General features: G+C 34.6%; 3 protein-coding genes and 1 pseudogene across 4 annotated transcripts; 1 reads left to right on the forward strand and 3 right to left on the reverse strand.

Moving 5' to 3' along the window:
• Positions 1–309: 309 nt before the first annotated feature.
• Positions 310–4,315, reverse strand: LOC145563103 (B3 domain-containing protein Os01g0234100-like; annotated as a pseudogene). The gene is made up of 7 exons (XR_014094510.1): positions 4,107–4,315; positions 3,954–4,013; positions 3,144–3,175; positions 2,927–3,047; positions 2,426–2,632; positions 1,427–1,511; positions 310–1,291 (listed from the first exon to the last, which is right to left on the reverse strand). The product of XR_014094510.1 is annotated as a B3 domain-containing protein Os01g0234100-like (transcript).
• A 2,155-nt stretch (positions 4,316–6,470) lies between these two features.
• Positions 6,471–10,960, reverse strand: LOC145561935 (B3 domain-containing protein Os01g0234100-like). Its single transcript, XM_081622070.1, has 7 exons — positions 10,776–10,960; positions 10,587–10,664; positions 9,065–9,096; positions 8,818–8,968; positions 8,512–8,718; positions 8,011–8,101; positions 6,471–7,782 (listed from the first exon to the last, which is right to left on the reverse strand). The coding sequence occupies exons 1-7, from the start codon at positions 10,806–10,808 to the stop codon at positions 7,094–7,096; spliced, it is 1,281 nt and encodes a 426-aa protein (XP_081478196.1). The 5' UTR covers positions 10,809–10,960; the 3' UTR covers positions 6,471–7,093.
• Positions 10,961–12,254: 1,294 nt separating this feature from the next.
• LOC145562944 (B3 domain-containing protein Os01g0234100-like) lies at positions 12,255–14,130 on the reverse strand. Its single transcript, XM_081623360.1, has 4 exons — positions 14,122–14,130; positions 13,936–14,037; positions 13,609–13,815; positions 12,255–13,175 (listed from the first exon to the last, which is right to left on the reverse strand). Exons 1-4 carry the CDS (start codon positions 14,128–14,130, stop codon positions 12,255–12,257), a joined length of 1,239 nt encoding a protein of 412 aa, XP_081479486.1.
• A 6,078-nt stretch (positions 14,131–20,208) lies between these two features.
• Positions 20,209–24,609, forward strand: LOC145563104 (putative membrane protein At3g27390). Its single transcript, XM_081623514.1, has 9 exons — positions 20,209–20,353; positions 20,534–20,642; positions 20,759–20,954; positions 21,054–21,187; positions 21,398–21,686; positions 21,791–21,897; positions 22,037–22,196; positions 22,700–23,148; positions 24,230–24,609. Exons 1-9 carry the CDS (start codon positions 20,248–20,250, stop codon positions 24,384–24,386), a joined length of 1,707 nt encoding a protein of 568 aa, XP_081479640.1. The 5' UTR covers positions 20,209–20,247; the 3' UTR covers positions 24,387–24,609.
• The last annotated feature ends 137 nt before the right edge of the window (positions 24,610–24,746 follow it).

Genomic DNA, 24,746 nt, shown 5'->3' on the forward strand with positions numbered 1-24,746 from the left:
AGTTTGCTGTCTAAACTATGCTTGAATGAGATCACACTACTAGAATATAAGATAAATTCCCTTAGTATACAGCCAAAGTGCAGTTCTTTAACCTCAAATATGTTCGACCAAATACTATATTACACATCTCAGATCAACCAGAAGTACCACTTCAGTTACTGAAGAGTTTTACAGGTTCACATAAAAAATTCCCCCAAAAGCTAACAGATGCTAAGCCACTGCAAATATGTAGGTTCCTTACGACAAAGTGATCAATTTCAGCTACTCCGTACTTATCTATACTACATTGCAATATTACTATCAAATCACTTGTAAACCGCTAGTTCTATATTGTTTCCATACAATAAGCCAATATCTTGGCATGTACTTCATATATCCTAGAGAGTAGAGACCTTATTTACAAAAAGCTTCCTTGGTAAACCAAAAGCACTAACGTTACCAAAATGCAAAATTGCCTTGGCTATACATATGCAAGACATACATAAGGAGATTTAACTGCACATAACAGGTATATATAACTAGAACGAGTATATACTAGAGAAAGAAAGTATCACCACCATGAAACACTGACCTGTTTCTGAAACCTGGTCTTGTGATTCTCAATCTTCAATTTCAGCTCCTCAACATCACCAGAACGCTTATCAAAAACCCTAAGCACCTCGTTAAGTTTTGCTTCAAGATCTTTAATCTTACTTTCAGAGACATCATGCTCTGCACATAGGTTCTGATATTGCTGCTTGTTCTTGGCAGCCTCAGAGTCAGAGGCAATCCTTTGAAGGCGGTCTAGATGACTGCGCAAAAATCCGACATTCATCCCAAGCATTTTGAGGGACTTCAGTTTTTCATCCCATATAGGCAATTCATCATTAAAGTTATGGAGCTTACAGCTTTTTATCACAGCAGCAACATTGACAGTCTCAATGATGCTTCCAGCTATCAAAAAAGGATTAATGCCTTTCAGGAGATTGACATGAAGCAATGTGTCCTTGCTGCAACAAAGTTGGTAATAGCTTTGCTTGATATCATAAGGAAGGTCATACTCTTTCTTCAGCAATTACAGTTTGGAACTCCTCAAAGCTTGCAATACCACTATCAATAACAAAGAAATCAGATAGCAAAACATGTTTGAAATTTCCAGGATTTAATCCAGATCTCTCTTTTAATTTTTCTGCCTGCTGAAAAATATGAGGAACATCTTCAGAGAGAAACTCTTGGTCTTTATCTTGAGCTACTGCAGACAGAGAAGAAGGTCGATGTTCAATAGCATGCTCAAGGGTGCCCACTTCTTGACCTGAACATAAAATTCGTACAAAAATTTAAAAAAAATAAATAAATAAATCAAATCAAATCAAAGTATCACTCTCCATTTAAAGATATAATCGATACAAAAATGACTTGAATAAGATGTAAATTGAGTCAACAATACCACTTCGTATTACTTCAGTTGGGAGACTTTGTATAACACGAGATTTATAATTCTCGGTCAGGTTACTTTCCCTAAGTATGTATACCTGCAAAAGATTTGAGGATGCTATAAAACCCAGATTCAATAAGGATTTTCACACGAAAATAACAATGAAAACTATATGACTCAGATAATGTAATTCAGCTTGAGAAGCAATTCAGAGAGAAAGCTTCACCCTCTGAAGAGATGTTCCACAATTAAAAAAGAGATATATCTTTGCATCATCTATTTCCCAAGCTGAGTTGTTCAACAAAACACATGACTATACTGAGTTCCACTCAAATCTCCCACTCTTTATGCAATACCAGTTTAGGAAGTCTGAAATATGACAAAATTAGACAACTAGGCTCTTTTAGTTATGCTAAACTTGTTGTGAGCTTTTTGACAATAACAAATAATAACGTTGGATCTGCCTAAGAACAAATACAGTTTCAGAACATAAACAAATACAAGTATAAGACTCCATTCAACAATGCCTTCCTGTACTAGTCCTTCATCATTCACATGGTGCCTCTCCTCAAGTATCTACATAGGCCAAATCCATAGTCCATCATGAATAGGGACATCTTGACACTCCACTAAAATCTTCTAGATACTTAAAGTTGACACGTGTAACATAGCTTCTCTCAGACTTCTACTAACTTCAAATCTACTTCTGCATAAGCAGATTTTAAGTTATATCCCACAGTTTCCACACCTACTTGGCATACAATTCTGTAGCCACAGATTGAGTCATCAACATTGTATCCAGGATTATCGATCCAGGTGAAACTTCCAGTCTTCTATTCATGCTCTTCCAGTTGCAATTCCCATTCATATTAACGAAATATTGAATTGACACTCTTAAGCTTAGACACGTGCAATGTTATAAAAGTTAATAAACAAAGCAGTCAAGAATCAAGACTGTGAAGGACAGCAAATACAATGAGGAAAGGAAAGTATACATATCCAAAATACTACCTTAAATCTGGTAGACTTTACTAGTTGGAATACCAGGACATCACCTTCTAACAGTTTTTCAGCCACAGAAAATCCTCTCCAACCACCACTTAATGCCGACTTTCTAGCAAGATATTTTGCATGGTACTGCTTACCATTTTCAACTTCCAAGTTAAATAAAGTATCCTTTTGTGGCATATTCGTCTTGCAAAAAGAAAGAGGAAGCCCCTAATGAAGATAAAACTGAGTTAGCACAGGTTACACTATCTCTGGCCTTCAAACATCAGAATTAGCCTAGCTTTTACATTACATGGAATATGCTACACAAATCTAACATGGGTAAGTATCCAAAGGTATAACTCAGCCATTTCCAAATTACAGCCTGCTTTAAGCCAAATCTAAATGGCCAGATTCATACCCATGCTAGAGCTGCAAGAATCCTACAGGTGTCCTCTAATTGAAATGAAAAGTACATGTAACATAGTCAACATGAAAAAGGGACTTAAATAGAATAGTGCTAACCATCCAAAAACAGCTAGCAACGTGGGACTTCACCATTGTTTTTACAAAGCTAGGATATTGAACCGCTAATCTAGAGCGAAGCTCCTCAGCTTGACAGAGTATCGATGACTTAACGTTTTGCCTACGGATTAAAGAAGTGCCCACATGTTGACAATTAGTATAAAATAAATGACAAGACCATTGAGCTACAAAGTAATGCTAATGATATTTCACTAACCTCTTGACTTCCTTGTGTGGATGGAGTAAACTCTGTAAAATACAGATCAATTAATTATTTCAATACACACCAACAAATTAGAAATTTTACTTCCCTCAGTTCCATAATAATCGCAACACTTTTCTTTTAAGGAAGTTCCAAATTTATTACTTTTACAAACACAGTTTTTTGTACACCCACCAAATTATGAGAGTTGAGTATTTTATAAAATTCGACTAATTTTAATCTATTCAATTTTTGACAGCATCAAATAACCACCTTACACACAAAATTCACACAATCTATGAAAGCATTTTACATCAAACCAAACACACACTTTTTAATTTGTTATACATTTATACTCGCCATTTTCCTACTTTCCTAGAAACAAGAGGATGCCAAGTCGAAGTTTCAGAAACGGAGTGAGTAGTGAGTTCTATACTACCTCCGCTTCATATTATTTTTATGTCTAATCGTTGCAAATAATATGAAACGGAGGTAGTATTTCTCTCCTCGTCACATGTGTCCCTCTCTTTTGGTTGTAGTCCATGTAATACTATAAGCTATTTCATCCACCATTAACGTTGTTTCCCGCGGAAATTTGGTGCCTTCGCACTTAATTTCATACTCCATTTGACTGGGTAAATTGCTAAATTCTTGCGATTCAACCCCAATATCAAAAATTAAAGAATAGGAAATTATAAACCAGTAACAAACTTCTTCATGCATACATTTCATCAATTTTGTACAATAATTTAATTTGATTTTGATCCTATGTAATTAGAGTAAATTAAAGTTACAATTATGATAATAATCGCAAAAATTTGTTACCTTGAGCGCAGAAGCTGACGATTTCCTCTTAAGCTTGACAACAGTTGTCTTCATTTGACCCTGATAACAATTTCAGTAGCTAAATTTGATAATAGTGTTTAAAAATGAAAGATTTTACACCAAAATTTGGGAATTAGGGTTAAGAAAGAGTACAGAGTATGTTAATTGCTTCGACTTCAATTCCGTCAGCGATCTCTAATTCTCTACCGTTTTCTTGACATTTGGCTCACTCTTCCATTTACTCGTAGTTCATAATTGAATATTCCACATTTCCTCCCCAAAATCAGGGGTTAAAATTGAGAGTCCGTATACACGATATGTCACAAGTTTATCCCTCCACCTTAATTTGTAATGCCTATGTGACAAAGGGAGTACTGTAACCCTTTTTTTTTTTTTTTTTTTTTTGGATAAGGAGATCGGATCGAAACTTCTTATAGGTCAATCTAACTCAGGTTAGCGGGTTAGACAATTTAAAAATGGGAGGAAATAATAAGGAAATCTCCTCCCCAAATTGCCTCTAGTGAGGTTTGATTGAGGTGACAAACTTACCAGAGTTACCACTAGACCAAACTTTGCTTCGTGAGTAATGTTACGAGTACTAATGTTCTATCAGCTATTTACTTATTTTATTGTATAGTATAATACAAGGGTAATGATATGAAATTCATTCCAAATTCTTTAATAAGGCAAATGTGTATTAAATCTATTTTTTTTTTTTTATTTTAGAAGAAAATATAGTTTTAGTCGGTTTTTATTAGATAAATCAATATACATCAATGTGAAAACACTTTAAGGGGGCGTTTGGTTCAAACAATGGTATGGGTTTGGAATGAAGAATGAAACCTGGGTGGTATGGGGTTGGAACTTGATACTTGATTTCATGTGTTTGGTTTTTATCTAGGAATGATGGTTTTCCTTTTAATTTTAAACCTAAAGGTATGGGTATGAGCCATACCCACCTCCTCCCTTGGGTTTCAAAAACCCATACCTTGGGGGTTTGAGGTATGGGTTTGAAAAATGAAATTTCAAGAAACAAACACAAGGTATGGGTTTTGGTCATTCCAAACCCATACCTTATACCTAATATGCTTGAACCAAACACCCCCTAAAGAAAAGAACTCACAGTCCACACTCCATACCTAATATTGTCTCATATAAAACTTACCACACCCGCATAATATTCTACTGTAACAAATTTAACTCAATCGCATAAAATTTCGCATAGGTCGTAAAACAAAAGAACAAAGGAGAGTACTTGTGAAGTTGTGGGATTTGCTAATTCTTTACATAATCAATTAATTAATGGGATTTGCTAATCCTCCCGAAATAGTAGCTCAAAACATCCAAAAACAAAGAGCATTTCTCTAATCAGCTACCCGTATTATATATTGGGTAATGTTATATACAACCCTAAGGGCTGCATATAAGCATTTAATATACTTCCTTCTTTAGTATTAAGTTGGGAATTTATCAACAATTCACGAGTAAATCGGTGTAATAACTGTTTATTTATTGTCAATTCTTTCCATTTTTAGCTTCTTATATGCCGCCCTTAGGGTTGCATATATCTTTTTCCTTATATATTATATCAGAGCAAAAGGAGTTAAGTATAATACAGGGGACTCAATTCTTGCAAAATGTGGGGAAAGGGGACTCTATTTATTTTATAGAGGAAAAGGGGACTAGGGTTAAATTTCTGGTGTTAGGAGGTATTTTCAGGTGACTTAGGGCCTGTTCACATTTACTTAATTTCAGTTCAGTTCAGTTCAGTTCCAATCAGTTCAGTTCAGTTCAGTTCAGTTCAGCTCTTAATTTCCCTCTCACATAAAATATTCATTTCCGCTCAATTCAGTTTAGTTCAGTTCCAATCAGTTCAGTTCAGCTTCAATCAGTTCAGTTCAACTCAGTTCAGTAAATATGAACAGGCCCTTAACTCGCCTTTAACCCAAGAAGAATTAAGTCCCCTCATTATTGCCTTGATTAAACTAGACAAATTCAATCCCTTCATTAAGCCAATTGTTTTGAAAATATGGCTGTTTGAAATTAAGAAAGTACAACAACAATACAAAAGCTTTGTTCTTGAAATTTTTTTAATGTTTGTTATCCAAATAAAGTATTCTTTTAATAATTTTTTAATGTTCTTCATCTCTCTGGTTTGTAGCTTATTTGTCTTGCATTTGTAGTAGAAGCACACATCGTAATTTTAGTGAAGGCTTGTAGGGCCCTAATTTTTTTTTTTTTTTTTAAAAAAAAAATTATCGATAAGCCTAGTGTATATTGCAATAGAAGGTCATTAAGGAGAGTTTCTAAGAAAGTCAAGCATCCTTTTATGAGATTTCTAATATGCCCAAACTATAAACAAGTGGATGGGTGTGATTATATTAGGTGGTAGGTTGGTTGACAGTCCACGTGAGTCAGAGTTAGTTTATGAGATGGTCATAATTTTAATTAAAGAGAAATGTAGAGTTAGAAGGTCGAGGATGTAATGAAGATGATGAAGAAAATAAACATTCAAAGTATTGTAATTTTATGCTTTATTTTTGTTCCAAAAAGAGTAAGGAACTCTTTTTTTTATTGGTCTTAAATTAAAATATTTACCAAAAAAAAAAAAACAAAAAAAACATACTCCTCTTTTTTAGTTGACCAAATTGACTTAATTGTTTAACTAAGGGGACTCAATTCTTTAACCAAGGGGACTCAATTCTTTCCCTTAATTAATTAGAACCCACCGAAAATCCAAACTCATTCTAGCCCAGTCCCTTTTCTCTCTATAAAATAAATAGAGTCCCCTTTCCCCACATTTTGCAAGAATTGAGTCCCTTGTTTTATACTTAACTCAGAGCAAAAGCTACAAAAAAAAAAAAAAAAAAAAAAAAAAAAAAAATTACAAATTACACAACAATTTGAAACAAGTAAACATCTACTACCATTATCAAAATGCACAGCTATCTTCCTTGCAACTTTTGGCGAAAGGAACTACGATAAATCACACTCTTGGATTGGACCGGGCAATTTTTTAATATTTAGAAAAAGTCTGGCCTGGGGTTTCCCTTCTAATTAAGGGTGGCTTTCAAAAAAGTAAAGAACTGGGATTGGACAGGATTTGTCTACCGTTACTCGTAGTGAAGGTTATTACCAATTCACCAGGGGGCATGTACCTGCTCCTGAAACTTGAGTTCATTATTGTTAATCTTCAACTTCAGATTATCGATATCAGCAGCACGTTTCTTATGGGCCTTCTTCAATTCAGCAAGTCTGGCCGTAAGACTCCTGATCTCATCTTCTGCGTGAGAATTCTCAGAACATAGCTCTAAACATCTTTGTTTGTAGGTGGCTACTTCAGGATCATGCACAATTCTTTGAAGATGGTGCAAATGGGAACGCAGAAAACCGTTGTTCATCCCAAGAAGCTCAAGGGCACTTACAGTCTTATCCCAAATGGCAAATTCTTCCTTGGAAGTTGAAAGATCACACTGTCTTAAAGCATCAGCGATGGTAACAGTCTCAATTATGACTCCACCTATCAAAATATGGTTCATCCAATGTGGAAGATTGGCATGAAGCAAACTGTCCTGACTGCAACACAGTTTATAGTAGCTCCACTTAATATGTCGAGGGAGCTCATAGTCTTTAAGCAAGTCATTGATTACAATGCTAAAGTTATCAAATGTTGAAACAGCACTAGGACTTAAAGCTGCTTCTTCACATATCGGGAAACCATCAGCAACTCTTGATCTAAACGAATTTTCAGTACTGTTGCTTTCTGAGTTTTCAGGTGGCTGCATACTTCTCTGATCAACTTGAGGCAAGTCTATACACTTTCTGGCTCCTGTGGTGAAGTTGTCAGACTGAAATAATCAGTATGGTTGAGACTTTAGGATATACTACCTCCATCCCAGCTCAAGGAATACGGACAGGATGAAGAAAATTAGAGAGAAATTATGTAGTGAATGTGGATCCCAACATCGAGCTGGAAAAACAATTTTATTACGGGTAATGATAACTCCAAGCTGGGACAGAGGGGTTATAAGTATATTAAAAATTGAGACAAACCTACCAGGATCACTTTGTTTTTCGGGAGTATCCAATTTTAGCAGGAACAAAGCTCCATCTACCTCAGTCACTTTATATTCTTTTACTATGTAGACCTACGAAGGATTTTATATAGCTAATATAAGATCAAAGTACAATCAAAGCTATGCTCACCAGCTGCTAGTTTAACGTTGTGCTTGAAACAAGTGTAATCAAAATCGAGATCTTTAGTTCAAAATTTGTTCATTCCCCTTATTTTTTTGAGGCAGATGAATTAATTAAATAAATACGACACCAAATCTTCTTTCTGAAAGACTTGCAATAAATTATGAAGGATTAGTTTTGTTATCTCCCCACCAAACTCACAAATTTTGCTCATTCCATGTTTTTATAATAGGCTTTACACTCATCATATTTCTACCATACTATCGAATTCTCTAGAGTCTGAAGTAGCTAGCACAACCTTTGCAGATATATCAAACTTAACATGCAAAGAAACAACAAGATATGCCTAAGACAAGATTACCTTGAATTTGGCGTCTGCTATTAGCTGAAACACAAGAACATCTCCTATTAACAATCTTTCAGAAATAGCAAATCCTTTCCACCCGCCACTTAAACCTGTCTTTCTTACAAGATATTTTGTCTTATATAGCTTCTTACTTTGAGTTTCCAATGTTATGATGGTGTCTTTCGGTGGTAAGTGCTTCTGGCAGAATGGCGCAGGAAGTCCCTGTATCCCGAAAAATCAAACAAATTGGATGAATAAGCAATACAAATTTCAGCAATAGCCAAATCAAGGAGTTTCACATATTACTAGACTAATGCTTACCATCCAAAAGCCACCAGTAACATGTGACTTCACCAAAGATTTAATAAAGCTTGGATATCTCGGATCCAATTTGGATCGAAGTTCTTCAGCTTGAGTAGCAACAAAGGACTTAGATTTCACATTGAGATTTTTCTGAACATTAAGCTTACATCTTCAAGAAAACAGCCAGCAGTTATGTCAGAAATAACAGATCATAGAGACAATAGATGATTAAATTTAACTGAATTCTTCAGACAATTAGAACAACCTTTTGGGCTTCCTGTGCTGATGCCATAACCCCTGCAAAGGACATATTCACCAGTCTGTTGTAAGAACTTTGAAATAAACTATTTGACTTTAAATTAAATAAAAGCAAGAGGCAAACAAGAATATGTTAATAGGATTTGCCAATAATTTGAACAGCAATGAAAGTAACATTCTCTAAAAAGTCATTTAAAGGACTAATTACGTGACCCCAGCCCCTGTCGCGTCCCTACCCACTTAGCTTCGCTTACTTTATGCAGTACTATAACCTTCAACCGACATGAAGTTTTTCTCAAATCTCAATGATTTGAAAGTAAGGAAATTTTTTCTATCTAGAGCACTAATATGTCCTTAATGTAACGTCAACCAGAGCATATTAGGATGCACTTTCATCATTTCATGTAGGATTAGAGTGCCAGCATACTATACATAACAGCACCAAATAATGTACCATTATATAGATTCTTTTGACAGAAATGTACATACTATACTGTATATAATACATAGCAGCACAAATTAAATGTATGCTGGTACAAAATGACACCAAATATTATGTTAAGAGTGTTCAGAGATAGAACGCTTCTGATTGTACCAAATCCAATATTTTTTTTGTTCTTTATTTACTCGGATGAATTTCTCCCTTAACACTATTTGTAGGAGAGAAGGGGTTAACTTTTTCAGGTCAAAAGCACAAAAAATTACTACTCGTACTAAAGGTTGATTGCAATCTAGAAAAAATTTCAACCACCTCACAAATAGGGTATCCAAACATTATACTAGTCGTATAGACCATATTATTTACTACCTCTCGATTTGACATAAAGTAAAGAGGAAAATGTCTAATCATTGTAAATAATATGAAACGGAAATCGTATTAAAACCTCGGCTCCATAAAAATTGCAAACTACGGAGTACTTGTCACACGGGTCTCTATCTTTCTCTCCCTAAATCTTAAAATCCATGCATCCCCTACATATTTAAAATCAGTCTCGGACATATGCACAGGCACACAGCCATTGAAAAGTAAAGGGACGGGTCAGTCCAATTATTTTCTGATGATATCCGAAAATAGAAAGCAATGTCATATCCTACCTCCGTTTTTTTAATTGACATGTTTTGACTTTAACACTACTCACACATTCTCCTTTGACCGTATTTTGTGATTTATACGTAATAAAAAATATAGTCATGTTGGGACTTGTTAAATTCGCCCGTATATATTTTGAAAATATTAATTTTTCAGTATAAAAGATATTAACCTTTAGATTTGCGCATTGACAAACGTGACTAAAGAAACGTGTCAACTAATAAGAAATGGATGAAGTAATTAGTAAGAAAATCAACGAATAGTTGAATCAGCTAAACATGAATTAACCCCGGGAACCATAATCATCCTAACAAATGCATGTTCTTTACGATTAACATAGATTAAAAGACGGACCATGATTATTCATCGATAAACATTAGTTAATACAAAAAAGGAACGGAGAGAGTAGTAAGCAATCATAGAATGAATAACAACTTACAGAAATATCAGAAGAAGAACAAGACCAAGTCCTGTTGACGTACTTCCTCTTACTCTTCCGCTCCTTACTAGTTTCTTCCTACAAATCAAAATCAATTTAAATGCTGCTACTAATTTACTAAATTTTAAAAAAAAAATCCTAAATTGGGTGTTTTGACTGTAATTTAAGGAGAGAGAAAGAGAGACAAACTTGGAAAGGGATAGGGATAAGAGGAACAGACATTATTATTATTATAGTATTCAGATGATACAATAATTAAAGCAAAATAGTAGAAGAAGAAGAAGAAGAAGAAATGGGTGGTTGTATGAATTTGGGTTGAATGTTGCGATGAATTGTTTAGGCAAGTAGCTGATAGATGTGCAATTGCTACCACTTGACAGTTGACACCCCCGTTTAATACAAACAAGTACTTGATTCCTTTTTTTGACACCTTGCTCCACCACATGAGTCATGGACCCCTTTTTTGTTCCTATTTTAAGGCCGTATCTAGACTATCTACCCATATAAGGTACGAGTATCGACCTTTTCCTTTATTTTTTCATTCAAACCGTACCGTTTCACCTTGCTCCAGATTTTTTAATTATGGCCTCCCCTTTATCAAATTGAGTTTAACTCATGGTTGGATGGGTTTGATGACAGAGATCCGTTATAATTACGGAGTAATAAAGTAGGTAACATAGTCAATAAAATTTGATAAATGTGGTTTCCACTATGGTACAGAAATTAAGGATCAAGTTGAGTTCAGATTAAATTAAACTAATGTCCATTTGAGTTTAGGCCAGGTTAAATTACCGTTATGTTGAATTCAGGTTGGGTTAAATTGGAGTCAAGTTTAGCCTGGATTGAGTCAAATTCATTTTCAAGTTGAGTTTAGATTAGTTACAATTGAGTTTACGTCCAAAATTTCTTAGAGTCTAATCAGATTAGTTACAGTCCGAATTAGGTCGACTTAGTTTTAACATTGCTATTTCAAAAATAGGCATTTAGGCACTCAAGTGGCAAGACTGGCAACTAGTAGCAACCAAATAAAAAAATTAAATAAAAAAAACGCTTTTTTTCAGACAACCAATCTAAAAAAAAAACGTTTTTTTGTTTACCACTAAAAAAAATAGTTAATTGATTCTCTTATGTAACACCAATGTTTTTGTCAATCAGTGTCACATAAAAAAATGTCAATCCAATTTCCAATACAATACTAATAACAGCATACTTTGTTAGTAAAAACATTTAACGGTGCCTCTTCTTAGATATTTCGGAGTATATGATCCAGCATACCACTGAACCAGAATATGTTGAAGAAAAACCTTAATTTTGGATGTCACTCACTTTATTGGTGAAGATTGTAGGAGACTAGGAACAATGAACACAAGTGTGTGTTACAGTATCAGCACTCAGAGAAGCCTCTAGCACGGTTAATCGGTCACGCAACTAAAGGAAGCAGACCATAACAATGTCTGAATTTTAGAGACTTTAGATTACGCTAATATGATAAAATTTGGTACTGTATAGTGCATATCTAGTTATTATTTACCAAGAAAACAGAGTTAGTCAATTACTACTGTATTACATAACCTTTTTATACACAGCAGAAGGTTTACAAACATAATTAACCAAATATGACATCAATATATTCTCTTCAATTATGTGCATTCAGTAATCAGTATGTGCTCACCAATTAGAACAGTGCAACCATGATGCACTAACTTCTTCCTGAAACTTCACTTCATGAGCCTTAGCCTTTAACTTTAATGTCTCAATGTGAGCATCATATTGAGAACAAAACTCACCTAATTCCGCAATCAAACCTTGGAGGTTACTTATCTCGGCTTTAACATCCTCGAGCCAGGAATTTCCTTCTCTATGTTTATCCTCGAAAGGGTTGGACTTTAATGCTTGTAACTTAGCAAGTATGAGTTCGAGTTTCCTTACTTCACCTTTTGCACGTCCACGTTCATGACATGCTACTACATATCGACTTCTGTCTGATGTGCCTTCTGAACTGACAGCAAGGTTCTTAAGGTGGTGTAGACGAGCACGGAGGAAGCTGACATTCATTCCTAGAGCTTCAAAGGTCTTTAAGGCCTTGTCCATTAATTCATACTTATGGAGGAAGGTGGAGAGCTTGCAAGTACTCAATATATTGGCTAAGTTGACAGTGTCAAATATGATATTTCTATTGGCCCTAAGTATGATCTGATTATATACTCTTGTATTGATTCCTCTGAATAAATCAGCATGAAGAAATGCATTCTGACTGCAGCAGAGTTCATAATATTCCTGAATGGCGTAGTGAGGCAGCTTGTGGTTTTGAATCAACTCGTGTATGGCAGCTTTGAACTCTTCAAAGCTTTTGATGTTACTGAAAAGTATCCCATCATTAAGTAACAAGGAGCCTTCAGCATTTCTGGAATTGAGTCTCGCACTCTTGCAACTGTGGTTTTCTGCTATTTGATTTTCTTTCCGTCTTCTATACACAATTAGGTGCTTGCTATCTTCTTTAGATGAAACACTTCGCTCTGCATGACTGAGTAATTCAAGGATATGAACAGGCAGACGGACTTCATTAGCATTCTTTCTTATGATGTATACCTACAAAAGAGTTGAATTGATTGTTAAATAATTAAAGATTACACTTGAATGTTGTGACCATATTTGAAATCTACTAATCTAGAGCTTAGTATGACAAGAAGATAGCTAGGATTAAGTTACCAACAACAGTCATGTCAAAGTCTGCAACTTACTGTGTGCATATATAAGTGCATAATTATCACTGATAATTCTATATCTACTTAATCTTAGATAGTTGTACCTTAACCAAGTGAATACCACTGTTGGTAAGCCTCAAAACCCGATTTTTACAGATAACATTATCAAGGATATTGGAAGCAAAGGACATGCTTCCCAAGGTTGAAATTCCCACTGTTGGTGCTGAAGACTGATCTCGTTAGTATGAGCAGGACAAATAAGAAATGCAAACATCACAAACTATAGTCACTAATTATAGTGTACAATGAACAACTACCTTAAATTTGGTAGCTTCAACTAAGTGGAAAACAATAGCATCCCCTGCTTCCAATTTCATATCCATGGCAAACTTTCTCCAGCCACCACTGAGTATAAAATATTGCGCCAGATACTTGATTTCATATTGCACTCCAATTTCTGTCTCGAGTATCATTATAGCATCTTCCAGTGGTAAAAGAGCCCTACAAAATGTCGTAGGAAGTGGCTGTGACACCATCAAAAGAACCAAGTAAGAAGCACCTAAAGATGAAACTACACTCCATATAAATACTAGCTTGTCACATTTATTGATAAAGAGGCTTATAACATGATTTGAAATACTAACCAAAGAACTGCCAGAAATGTATGATTTCACCAACCATTTCACAGTAACCGGATGTCCAACAATCAGCTTTAATACTTGAACTAAATGGGATTTCCTTAATGCCTGTTCAAGTTACAAAAGTTCATGAGATCAAGATATTATTATAGTTATCTCATAAACAAAAGAAGCAGAAGAAAAGATGTTTACAGTGTACATATCACTTCTTAGATTACAGCCAAAGGATATCAAATAATGACAACAGATAATAATTTCAACAATTAGCAAATTTTCATCAGCAAAAAAATTGTTGGCTATAATAAGGTACGCCGTACTACTTAAAGGGTTCAATAAATACTCATACCCACCTGAGATACACGCATATCATTTCCCCGTATCTTGTCAGCCTTGAACTCTCTTTGCTTCCCCTGCAAATATTCTTGTACTTCCCCTCTCCTATAGATGAATAGCTGACTGTGATCTGCTTTACTAGAAACACTTCTCTTTACACGACTGACTAAATTAAAGACATGTACAGGTAGATTGACTTCATCTGCAGAATTTGCCCTTATGATGTATACCTGTAGAAGGATAGAGTTTAAGATACATGCTATGTTAGAACAATTCTAACTGAGTCTAATGAGACATGCTAGGTTAAATTTGTGAGGAAAGAGGTCATTATTAATTTATTAAGACAAGAAGCTAGCTACTATAAGGTAAAGAAGCTGTTCAGAAGTGTCACACGCGTATACAAGAGTCATATATACTATTAGGAAAGAGAAGATAACACAGAATATATACATAGCAAAAGAGAGATAGTTGTGTCCTCAAGCTGGTATCTTGGCGGTAAATGAAGTCATAATCCATACTTTTGAAATCTCCGATAACACTATTTACTTGCAGTTGCTATTGTTACAGAACATCAGTAATTTCAATATCTACTACGTACATTTTTCCAACTTATTTCATTAATTTACAACCTCATCTTGTAAACCTCCATACACAAGTTTTCGTTTATGATGAAAGATGTCATTACTTTCCTCATAAAAGCGATTTGGAAATCATGTCATCTACTCTCATCATAAAAGTGTTGAATAATAATTTCCAAATCACTAAATACATTACCATAATGTCCATAATTGCATTCACCTATGTGAAGATCTAGAACACGGTATCAAGAAATATTGATTGACCAATTTAAGGAAGGCCTAGGAGCAATAAACTTATAAAGCTTAACAACAAAACAAATCACGGCGCATAAGTTACTTGGCCTCAATCTGCACTACTATTGCTGATCTAAATTTCATGTCAAATAATCCAGAAATGAACCATTATTAAGATGAACTATCAATGTACAGGACAAACAAGGAATGAAAATTACAGATAACAGAATTTTATCAACTACTACCTTGAATTTGGTAACTTCAACCAAGTGTAAAACAACAGCATCTCCTTCTTCCAATTTCATACTCACGGAAAATCTTCTCCACCCACCACTTAACCTACAAGATCGTGGTAGAAACTTGACTTCGTATCGTTCTCCGGTCTCTGCCTCGACTACCATAGAAGTATCTACGACCGGTAAATGCGCCTTACAAAAGGACTTAGAAAGTAGCTATGACACCATCAATATTAGGAACCAAGTCGGAAATTAAAACACCTCGAATAACAACAACAACACATACTTTGTGAAAAAGCCTAAAACATATTTGAGATACTAACCAAACAGCAACCCTTAGAAACATTCCAATTCTTCAACCATAGCATGATAACCGGATGTTTAACAATCTTCTTTGATTGAATTCTTTTAGCTTCAACCAAATGACATCTCCTTAATACCTGTCCAAGCTACTAACTTTCGTAAGATCAGGGATTACTATAATAATCTAAATCGTTTTATCAAACAAATGTCTTATTCAGCTAGAATTCCAAACAAAGAACATACAATTTGACAAAATTACTATTATACGGTCTACAGTTTTGCAAATTTTCGTCATTTTGAAGTAACCCACCTGAGATAATCGAATATATTTCCTTCTAATCTTATTAGCCCACGATTTTTTTTTTGTATCCCTGCGAAAAAATCAACAACCCAGTAGTATAAACCAGTAAATTACTTCAAAGTTTGAATTTTGGGTAGTACATTGTTCATATAAAAATAGATGAATTAATTTATAGACACACTTACATAATTCTGGTGGAAATCTTCAAAAGTTATCTTCTTTATTTTGCCCTGCACGTAAAAAGCACCCACATTTAACAATCAATGACTTAAAATGCTAACTAATTAATGGGCATATTAATAAGAACAAGAAGAAGAACGAACTGGGTTTCTCATGGCAGAATTTGAAAAAATTTCAGGTGATAAAATTGTGATTTTTTTGGATGTGAAGTCCGAGTTTGATTCTTTGTACGGACACAATTCTCACTTTTGCAGACTGCGGTGTGGTGTATAGGAGTAGTAAGTCAAATCAATATCATAATAACATAAGCAAGCTTCCTGTCAACGAGGTGATGGACTAGGTACTACGAGTAGATGATAGTTACATTTGGTGATTATACGTGATTTTCAAAGAATAATGGAATGCAATATTAGATGTCACATGTATCTAGTATCGAAACATTAAATCAATGTTGAAAAATGAGAATAAGGTTAGCCTAGTCGGCTGGAAGTTGACCTTTCACCCCTGTGAGAGGGGTTCGATTCTCACCCCAAATAAGTAGATTCTTCAATTTCCCCCCTATTTGTAAGGAAATTCTTCTTACCTCTAAAAAAAATGTTGAAAAAAATAATTTGTTTTTGGATATAATATACTCCCTTCGTCCCATAGTACTTGGGACATTGTGGTGGATTTAACTACAAGTGGGTCCATTTAAATTATTTGTTTATTGTATAAAATTTGTACTTTTGTATTATAAGAAAACAATAGAGTGGGGTAGAAGTGGGATAGGTGAAGAGAGAGAAAATGTGGAAAATATATTTTTATTAGTAATCACATTTGATTTTTAATAACGTGTCAAGTATTGTGGGACGGACAATTAAAAATGGGAATTGTGTCAAGTATTATGGGACGGAGAGAGTATATTTTAATAAATAGGAATAGTTGCATTGGAAATTTGGAAGTATGTACTTATTAAAAAACTTCCAATTATAAAAAGTGATACATTTGTTAAATACAGGTTTGTGCCGCACTCGTCACCAAGAGAGAGAGTCATACAAGTTGTCCGTTTCACAAACTAAAGAAGGTTCTACTTGGAAAGTTTATACTTCAACACTCCCCTGAGTGAATACCTTAATACTCGTATTATTATGAAAAATACAAAAGAACATGGCAATACTGACTCAGACCCGATAACCCGACCCGAAAATGACCTGACTCATGACCCGAAAACAACCCAAAAACATCGACCCGAAATTGACCCAACCCGACCTATACTCAACTCGAAAACGGAGTTGACTAGATCCTGAACTGACACCCGAACTGACCCGGCCCGAAGTGTTTGACCCGAACAAATCCGATACCCGAAATTGACCCGAGCAGACCCGATATCCGAAATACCCCGAACTAAAATTACTTTATAATTGAACTAAAAATATATGGTGCCAAAAATAAATCAAATTGTTCATTTTCAACCATAGCCAAGCTCATAAACCGAATTGATAATTCTTATTATAACAATAATAAAATATAAAATTATTGATTTGAGCTTGCTTCACAAGTGTAACAACCGGAACATGACTTGACCTGATTTTGATCCGACCTGAATATGACCTAAACATCCTTGACCCGAAAATGACCCGACCCGATACATGACCCAAATCATATCCAAAATAACCCGATTCGAACAACCCATTTGCAAGGTCTATCTTCTTTGTCTTCGTTAGGGTATAGTGGCATACGCCATAAGTATATAAAACGGAGAGGGTTTCCAATTCCAAATGGAAATACTATCCAAAACTAGAAGTCAAAGTCAAAAGTATTGCTTATGAATTCATGATGACTTTCTTCTGATCGGTAATAGAAAATAAAAATTTTAAATTTTTCAAAAAAAAATGAAAAAAAAAAACTGAATAAAAATTGATTTGACTTTTCCTTATTGGTGTTAAAAATACAACAATAATACGTATGGGGTTGCAGCAATTCAGAGAAGAAAGATATTTGTTCTTGATCTTTATTTTGGCATTTTTTCTGTTTTGCTTCAAATTTGAAATTTTGTTTTCTGGGTGCTTTAGTCCAATTGTTGCTCTACATTGATGATTGATCATAGGAAAAGTAGCAGTAATTTTGGGCCTGTTTTTTCTGTACATGTTGCTTACTTGCGTCAGTTGCTTGGACATTTTTACACCATTATTAAGTAATGTCAAATTTTTCAAAATTTTATCATTATATGATAAGTTAGTCAAATTAGTGAATACAAATTATTGTACTTAGTCAAATAAGTTCAGTTACAATTAATGTAGCCTTCTTGTCTTCATTTCACTTGCCCTTGAAATTGGTTGAAGATGATACGACTAATAATTACTCGTATTAATTATTTTTTCAAATGATGATGATGATATGTACATTTAGACTACGACTTGGTAAAAAGAATTATAATGGTAAAGTCGTAAACTTATGCTCTATAAGTGGTTTCGATTTTCATTCACTAGGTTGAGTTTATTTTGGAAACTATATAATTTCATATGACAAAAAAAATTTTGTTTATAGAATTGGTCTAATGGATATTTTTTATAAGAAAAAAACATTAGGTAGTGGATTGTGATTGCCATGGAGATAATAATGACAAATGAGTCTCTTCTAACAAAATGACACCATAAATTATGGTTGGCTTAGTGTCTGGAGGTCCTCCTTCCACTCTGTGAGAGGGGATCAATTCTCACCCCAAGCAAGTTGGATCCCTTATTTCTCCCCAATTTGCAAGGGAATTCTCCTTACCTTTAAAAAATATAAAAAAAAAAATAATGGCCAATAGACATTATCATATTTATAACGGACTGACGAAGTATGGCCTTAAAACTACACATAAAACGATGATCTGATCTGAACTTATTTTAATAAGGTGAACTAAACAAGGCCTAAGTTTAAGAAACACATACTTAAGGTTTATTGTCACAAATAATCACTACATGTAAAATTGGTTGCATGATTGTAGATTCTGACTTAGAAGTGAAAGTAGAGCACAAAAAAAATTAACAAATTGAATATTGTTAAAACCAAATTAAATTGTGTCCATTAATAATGGGGTGAGAAGTATATAAAGTATAAATTCAAATATAATTTCATGACCTAAAAATTTTAAACGATGATTATCTCTCAAAGTTTCTATCGTTAAGCATTAAAAAAATTTATAGTCAAAATTTTTATAGGCAAAAATTGTTAAAAGATTAACTCAACTAAATGCTTAAGTTGATGGTTGAGACTTACAAATATGTGTTACATTCTATCACGCCCCCTTACATGAGAGCCCATGGGGTTAGAAGTGTGGATGGCTGGATGTAGCCTGGGGCCTTCCTCATACCATGTGTTTAATATTCCACTTGAAAGTGAGGGGTGGATGAGATTCGAACACGTGACCTTTGTGTCACACTGGCTCTGATACCATTTTGATAGACCAACTCAACCAAAAGTTTAAGCAGATGATTGAGGCTTGCGAACGTGTTTTATACTCTATCAAAGATAATCTGTAAATTAAATAAATTAAAAGGAAATAAAATGGATGTTTGTTTTAGAAAAACTCAGGAATTCCAAATTGTACTTTGCTACAGAATTTATGCATTTATTGAAGAAAATACGGACTAAAAAATAAAAAGAGTCAAGTCAAAGTAATTTAGCGTTGGACTTTTTCAGTTTTCCCTGTTGAATTTTCCATCTGAACCCTTCTCTAGAAGAAACTACAACAGCATTAGCAGCAAATTAATCATTTTCATGTGATTGCAACCAAAAAAAACAGGTACCCTATATATTTCTATTACTCATTAATTATCATAGCAACTCATCAATTTCGTGTATTATTTATCTACCAAATCTTTTAGGATATAATATTCTTATACGAGTACTATATTACTCCAAATTTATTAGCAGATTTATTTGACTAATATATTAAATTGCCAATTTTAGTCTATTTTGTATTTTTGTGTTCTAATTTTGTATATCTGTTATTCTTATTACCTTCTTGGATGTCACGTCTAACGTCGTCTTCTTCTTTCTCAAGTTTTAGTATTCAACAATTCTTGTCTTCTTAAGTTCCCACTTTTCCTGGGTATATATATTTCTATTTTCTGGGTTCTTAACAAAGTATTTTTAGATGTTTTTGATTTAATTTTTTTAAGTGAATATGCAAAATACAAGTATGTCAAACAACAATAACTTGGGAGGCCTTTTGAAGATCATATATGTGGTTTTTGCTTTCTGTGCTGCCCTTTTTCTAGGCGCTCTTAAAGGTTTTTAATTTCATCTTTTTCTGTTATATTTTTTCATTTTTTTACTCAAAATTCCAAATTTGATCTGGGTTTTTTAGTCTTTAAACTTTTATTTATAAAAATGCTAATTTGAGTAAGTTGATCAAGAAATTATAAATGTGTAATATCCAGTTGATTTAATTTTTTGTTTTTTGGATGTAGGTTTGCTGGTGGGTCCAATTGCTGGACTGATATTGATTGTAGGAAATGTTGCAGTAATTCTGGGTTTATTCCCTGTACATGTTGCTTGGACATTTTACACCATTGTAAAGTGAGTAATTATTTGCACTGCCTTAATTACTGTATTACTTTGTGTTAATTTGGTTAAAGAGGCATAATTTGATTAGTGTTTCTGGTGTTTGTTTTGTGTAAATTGCTTGATTACAGCACGAACAGATTCGATGTACCGCTTAAGGTAGCGATTTTGTTGGGTTTACCAGCTCTAGCTGCTATTTGGTTGGCTTTGAGTATTGCAGGAAGTGTAATTGTGGGGGTGGGATATGGATTTTTCACTCCTTGGGTTTCAGCTTTTGAGGCCTTCAGACAAGAGACTGAATCTAATAAATTTCTGCATTGCATTGTGGTAAATATTCTGAAACTGGCCTGTTGTGTGATATGGGATTGAGTCAATTATACTGCCTTTCTGAGTTGATCATGTAACTGTTTTTTTGTCCAAAATTAGGATGGAACATGGGATACTATCAAAGGAAGCTGTACTGTTGTCCGCGATTTTGCTGATATTTGCATTCATTCATATCCAGTTTACTTGAAGGAGGTTCGTGAATCGACAAGCTCGGATGAGCTTCAGACTCTTAGGTGGGTGATGATCATTGATCAGAATCTAATCTGATTCGTATTATAATATTCTAAACATGAAACTTTTTTGAAATTTGTATTTAAGCCTTGTCTCTTTCACCTTTTTTGATTTTTAGCCCATACAAGTCATGGATTGTGCACCATAATATGAATAACTTATCTTTGTTTTGGCTAAATTGTTGTTGCTAATGTGAACTGGTTATCTTGCAGGTTTATTCATGTACCGGCAATCATTGTTGTTGGTTTGATGGGTCTAATCATTGATGTTCCCTCTTACACTGCTATTGCCATAATAAAGAGTCCTTTAATGTTGCTTAAAGGATGGCAGCGCCTAACACATGACCTTATTAGTCGTCAGGGGCCTTTCCTTGAAACAGCTTGTATCCCTGTTGCTGGTTTGACAATTCTCTTGTGGCCCTTGTTTGTTATTGGAAGCATTGTTTTGGCTATCTTCTCAAGTGTTTTTGTGGGATTGTATGGTTCAATTGTTGTATATCAGGTATTTCAAAGTTTTTGGTCTTATTAAATGCATTTCAACTTTTTCCACTTTGGCCCTGAGTTATACGGAGTACAAAATAACCTTCAATCTTGGTATGACTATAGGAAAGATCTTTCCGGAGAGGCCTTGCTTATGTAGTTGCAATGGTTGCTGAATTTGATGAGTACACTAATGATTGGCTTTACCTGAGAGAAGGAACTATACTACCAAAGTAATTGCTCTGCCAATAATCTGTGATTTGCTAATTGGCTTTACTATATGTCGATATGAGTCTTTAAATGTTACTATTCTTGCTGCCTGTGGTTTATATATCCGGATGTCTATTGATCATTCCAAATTTTGACAGCCAGGCCCCGATACAGAAAGAAGCAGGCTACTAACTCATCAGAACTTACTGTTCGTGGTGACCGGTTCAACTCAGCTTCCATGGAACCGCCTACAATGCTTATGCCAAGCTTGGGACCTTCTAGATCAGTCAGGGAAACAATACATGAAGTGAAGATGGTCCAAGTATACTTTTCCGGCTCTTAACTATTTTATCTCCTGTCTTTTTTCCAGTCAGTTGAAAATTTTGCTTTTTCTTTTTTCAATTAGTGATGAGAAATTTAGAACTAAGCTTTTATCATTGGTATTAAGAAATATTTTGCTAAATGTTTCTTTGCCTTGCTACAACTTTGTTGGTTTAAATTCTGTTTGTGTATTGGATCTTTAAAATGTGGATTACAAATTTGCTCAGACTTGATGCCTTATTCGATCTAAGAAATCCATTCAAAAATTAGTAGTGCCAGAGCAATTTATGCAGGCTCTGTAAATTCCAACTGGCTATGAACTTTTTTTTACCGGCAACTACTGTAACAACATGAACAGAAAACTTATGTCACTGCAAGTAGAGTAGATGGATGAAATTTTGCAGTCTGAAAAATTTTAACCATCTATTCTGATGTTTTGCACCAACTTAATTTAAATACTTGAAATTCTGTTTTCTTATTACTCGTATAAACTTTGTGCTTCAGGTGTGGGGAAACATGATGCGTACATGTGAAATAAAAGGCAGAGAGCTTCTTGATGCTAATGTTTTAACCCGGACTGATCTCTATGAATGGCTAAAGGCAAAGAACAGCCATGAAGCACCCATTGTTGGAGTTGGTCTTCCTAGTTATTCAGCTTTGGATACTCTCTTGCGTTCCATCAAGGCCGGGGCAGATGGTATACTGCTGCTTGATGAAGTGATAGTGAACCAAGAGAATAGACCTCATGATAGACTATTAGATTGGTTTTTCAACCCTCTAATGGTGTTAAAGGAGCAGATCAAGACTTTGAAATTGGGTGATGGTGAAATGCAATATCTGGAGAGAGTGCTTCTTTTCGGAAGCCATCCCCAGAGGATGGAGGCCTGGGAAAACGGCTGTGTGATTCCTCAAGACCCCCTCAGAGCTGCTCAAATCCAAGGCATTAGTAGAAGGTATTGCTACACATTTTGTCGTTCTTACTCTTATATAGTGATGTGGCCAAACTTATTGCCATAAGAATACCGTTCCAGAATACAGATTACTTCCCTAGTGAAGTAGTGATTGCTTAGTTATTCCATCCATTCATCCACCCACAAAAGACCTCTGAATCTCTGATCTCATGATATAAGTTCTTTTTTTTTTATTTTTTTTAATCTGCAGTAACATGTGTATGGTTGTATATTTGAATATACCTGTGAAGATTAAGTTGGTGCCTGAATCTAGAGATCCTCAGTGTACTTTACTTTGCACTAAGTTACCCATGCTTAGCTAACTCAGTTGGACATGAGTATGATACCCATGTCATGTTAATTGTTAAGGATCCGACCCATGAGTACTTGAGGTGAAATGTAGAGTCCGAGGAAGTGAGGAACATATTGAATCCACATATTTGGGACTGAATTGTGGTCAAGTTGCTGCTTCTTTGACCTGTAATTATTGGCCATTAATTTGAACTGGTCAAACTGCATTGATTTGAACAACAGATTTGAACACACATGATTAAGACTGCAATCCTTGTTAGATTACCCGACTCTTAAGCTGAAGCTGTCAAGTCCTTCAGAACTTGTTTTCTTTGACAGTTGAATTCAACTGTCGTGCACTTCCCATGAATTTCTTGTTTGAGCATCTCTTATAGTGTACTTGTGTGTTTGTTTACCAAAAAATAAAAAAATAAAAAATTGCATCTCTTCAACTAGACTGTGATGGTGACTTATGTGTTTGTTTTGATCCCTCTCTTGTGGATTGCTGTAGAAGCTATGATCTTTTCTCCTGAAAAGCTCTTATCTTAATTAACTCATTAGTCCAATTATTAAAATTTTGGCCTTAATTTGAAGTTATCTTACCTTATTTGAATTTATTTTATTTGCACTACTTATCTGCAACTCTTTGCCCAAAAGATTTTTATTTTTAATTTAGTTTGAGGTGATAAAGAATTTAGCCACATTATCTTTGCATTTATGCTAGTTTCATGTTTAAGGAGTATGGCATGAAACTAATTCCAGTTAATAATAATATGATGTCACACTGTGGCAGGATGGCTGGAATGGCGAGAAGCATGTCAAAGCTTCCCACATACAGAAGGAAATACCGCCAACTTGTCAAAGATTTACTTGCTTATCAATCAGAAAAGGAAGGCGTCTCAATCAAGTATGAGTCTGTAAGATCCATCGCTTCAGTGGAACTCGTGTAAAATTCACTGTTAATTTTCACAATTGTATATAATGTAATCTGCAAGTATATAGGCATTCTTTGTTTATGCTTCGGTGGTTGATAGTTCTTGTACACACACCTCTCCAGAGTACATATATTTCTGACATTCTTGCCCATGGCATAGTTAGATGTTTATAATGTATGAACTGGTTGCTTGAGAATATTACGAAACGTACTCTTTTGGGATGTTATTGAAAAAGTAAACTCCATTTACGGTTCCTGTCCTTTGTAACCATATCAAATACTTGGTTAATTACGTGTTTTAGACTATATCATATGCACCAGTAGACGGGTATATATACCAAAATATGTGCACTCGTAATGCTACTTTTAGGATCAT

This window comes from Chenopodium album, chromosome 10 (genome assembly GCF_948465745.1).
Source record: "Chenopodium album chromosome 10, dcCheAlbu1.1, whole genome shotgun sequence".
Taxonomy (NCBI): Eukaryota; Viridiplantae; Streptophyta; class Magnoliopsida; order Caryophyllales; family Amaranthaceae; genus Chenopodium; species Chenopodium album.

Coding starts and splice junctions, on each gene's coding strand:
- LOC145561935 (XM_081622070.1), bottom strand. CDS start 10,808: ATGTCTGTTCCTCTTATCCCTATCCCTTTCCAA. Junction 8,969..9,064: donor CAGCACAGGAAGCCCAAAAG/GTTGTTCTAATT, acceptor GTTTTCTTGAAG/ATGTAAGCTTAATGTTCAGA. Junction 8,102..8,511: donor TAGCAGACGCCAAATTCAAG/GTAATCTTGTCT, acceptor AATCCTTCGTAG/GTCTACATAGTAAAAGAATA.
- LOC145562944 (XM_081623360.1), bottom strand. Junction 13,816..13,935: donor ACATTTCTGGCAGTTCTTTG/GTTAGTATTTCA, acceptor ATGGTGTCACAG/CCACTTCCTACGACATTTTG. Junction 13,176..13,608: donor TTGAAGCTACCAAATTTAAG/GTAGTTGTTCAT, acceptor ACTCTTTTGTAG/GTATACATCATAAGAAAGAA.
- LOC145563104 (XM_081623514.1), top strand. CDS start 20,248: ATGCAAAATACAAGTATGTCAAACAACAATAACTTGGGAGGCCTTTTG. Junction 20,354..20,533: donor TTTTCTAGGCGCTCTTAAAG/GTTTTTAATTTC, acceptor TTTTGGATGTAG/GTTTGCTGGTGGGTCCAATT. Junction 20,955..21,053: donor AATTTCTGCATTGCATTGTG/GTAAATATTCTG, acceptor GTCCAAAATTAG/GATGGAACATGGGATACTAT.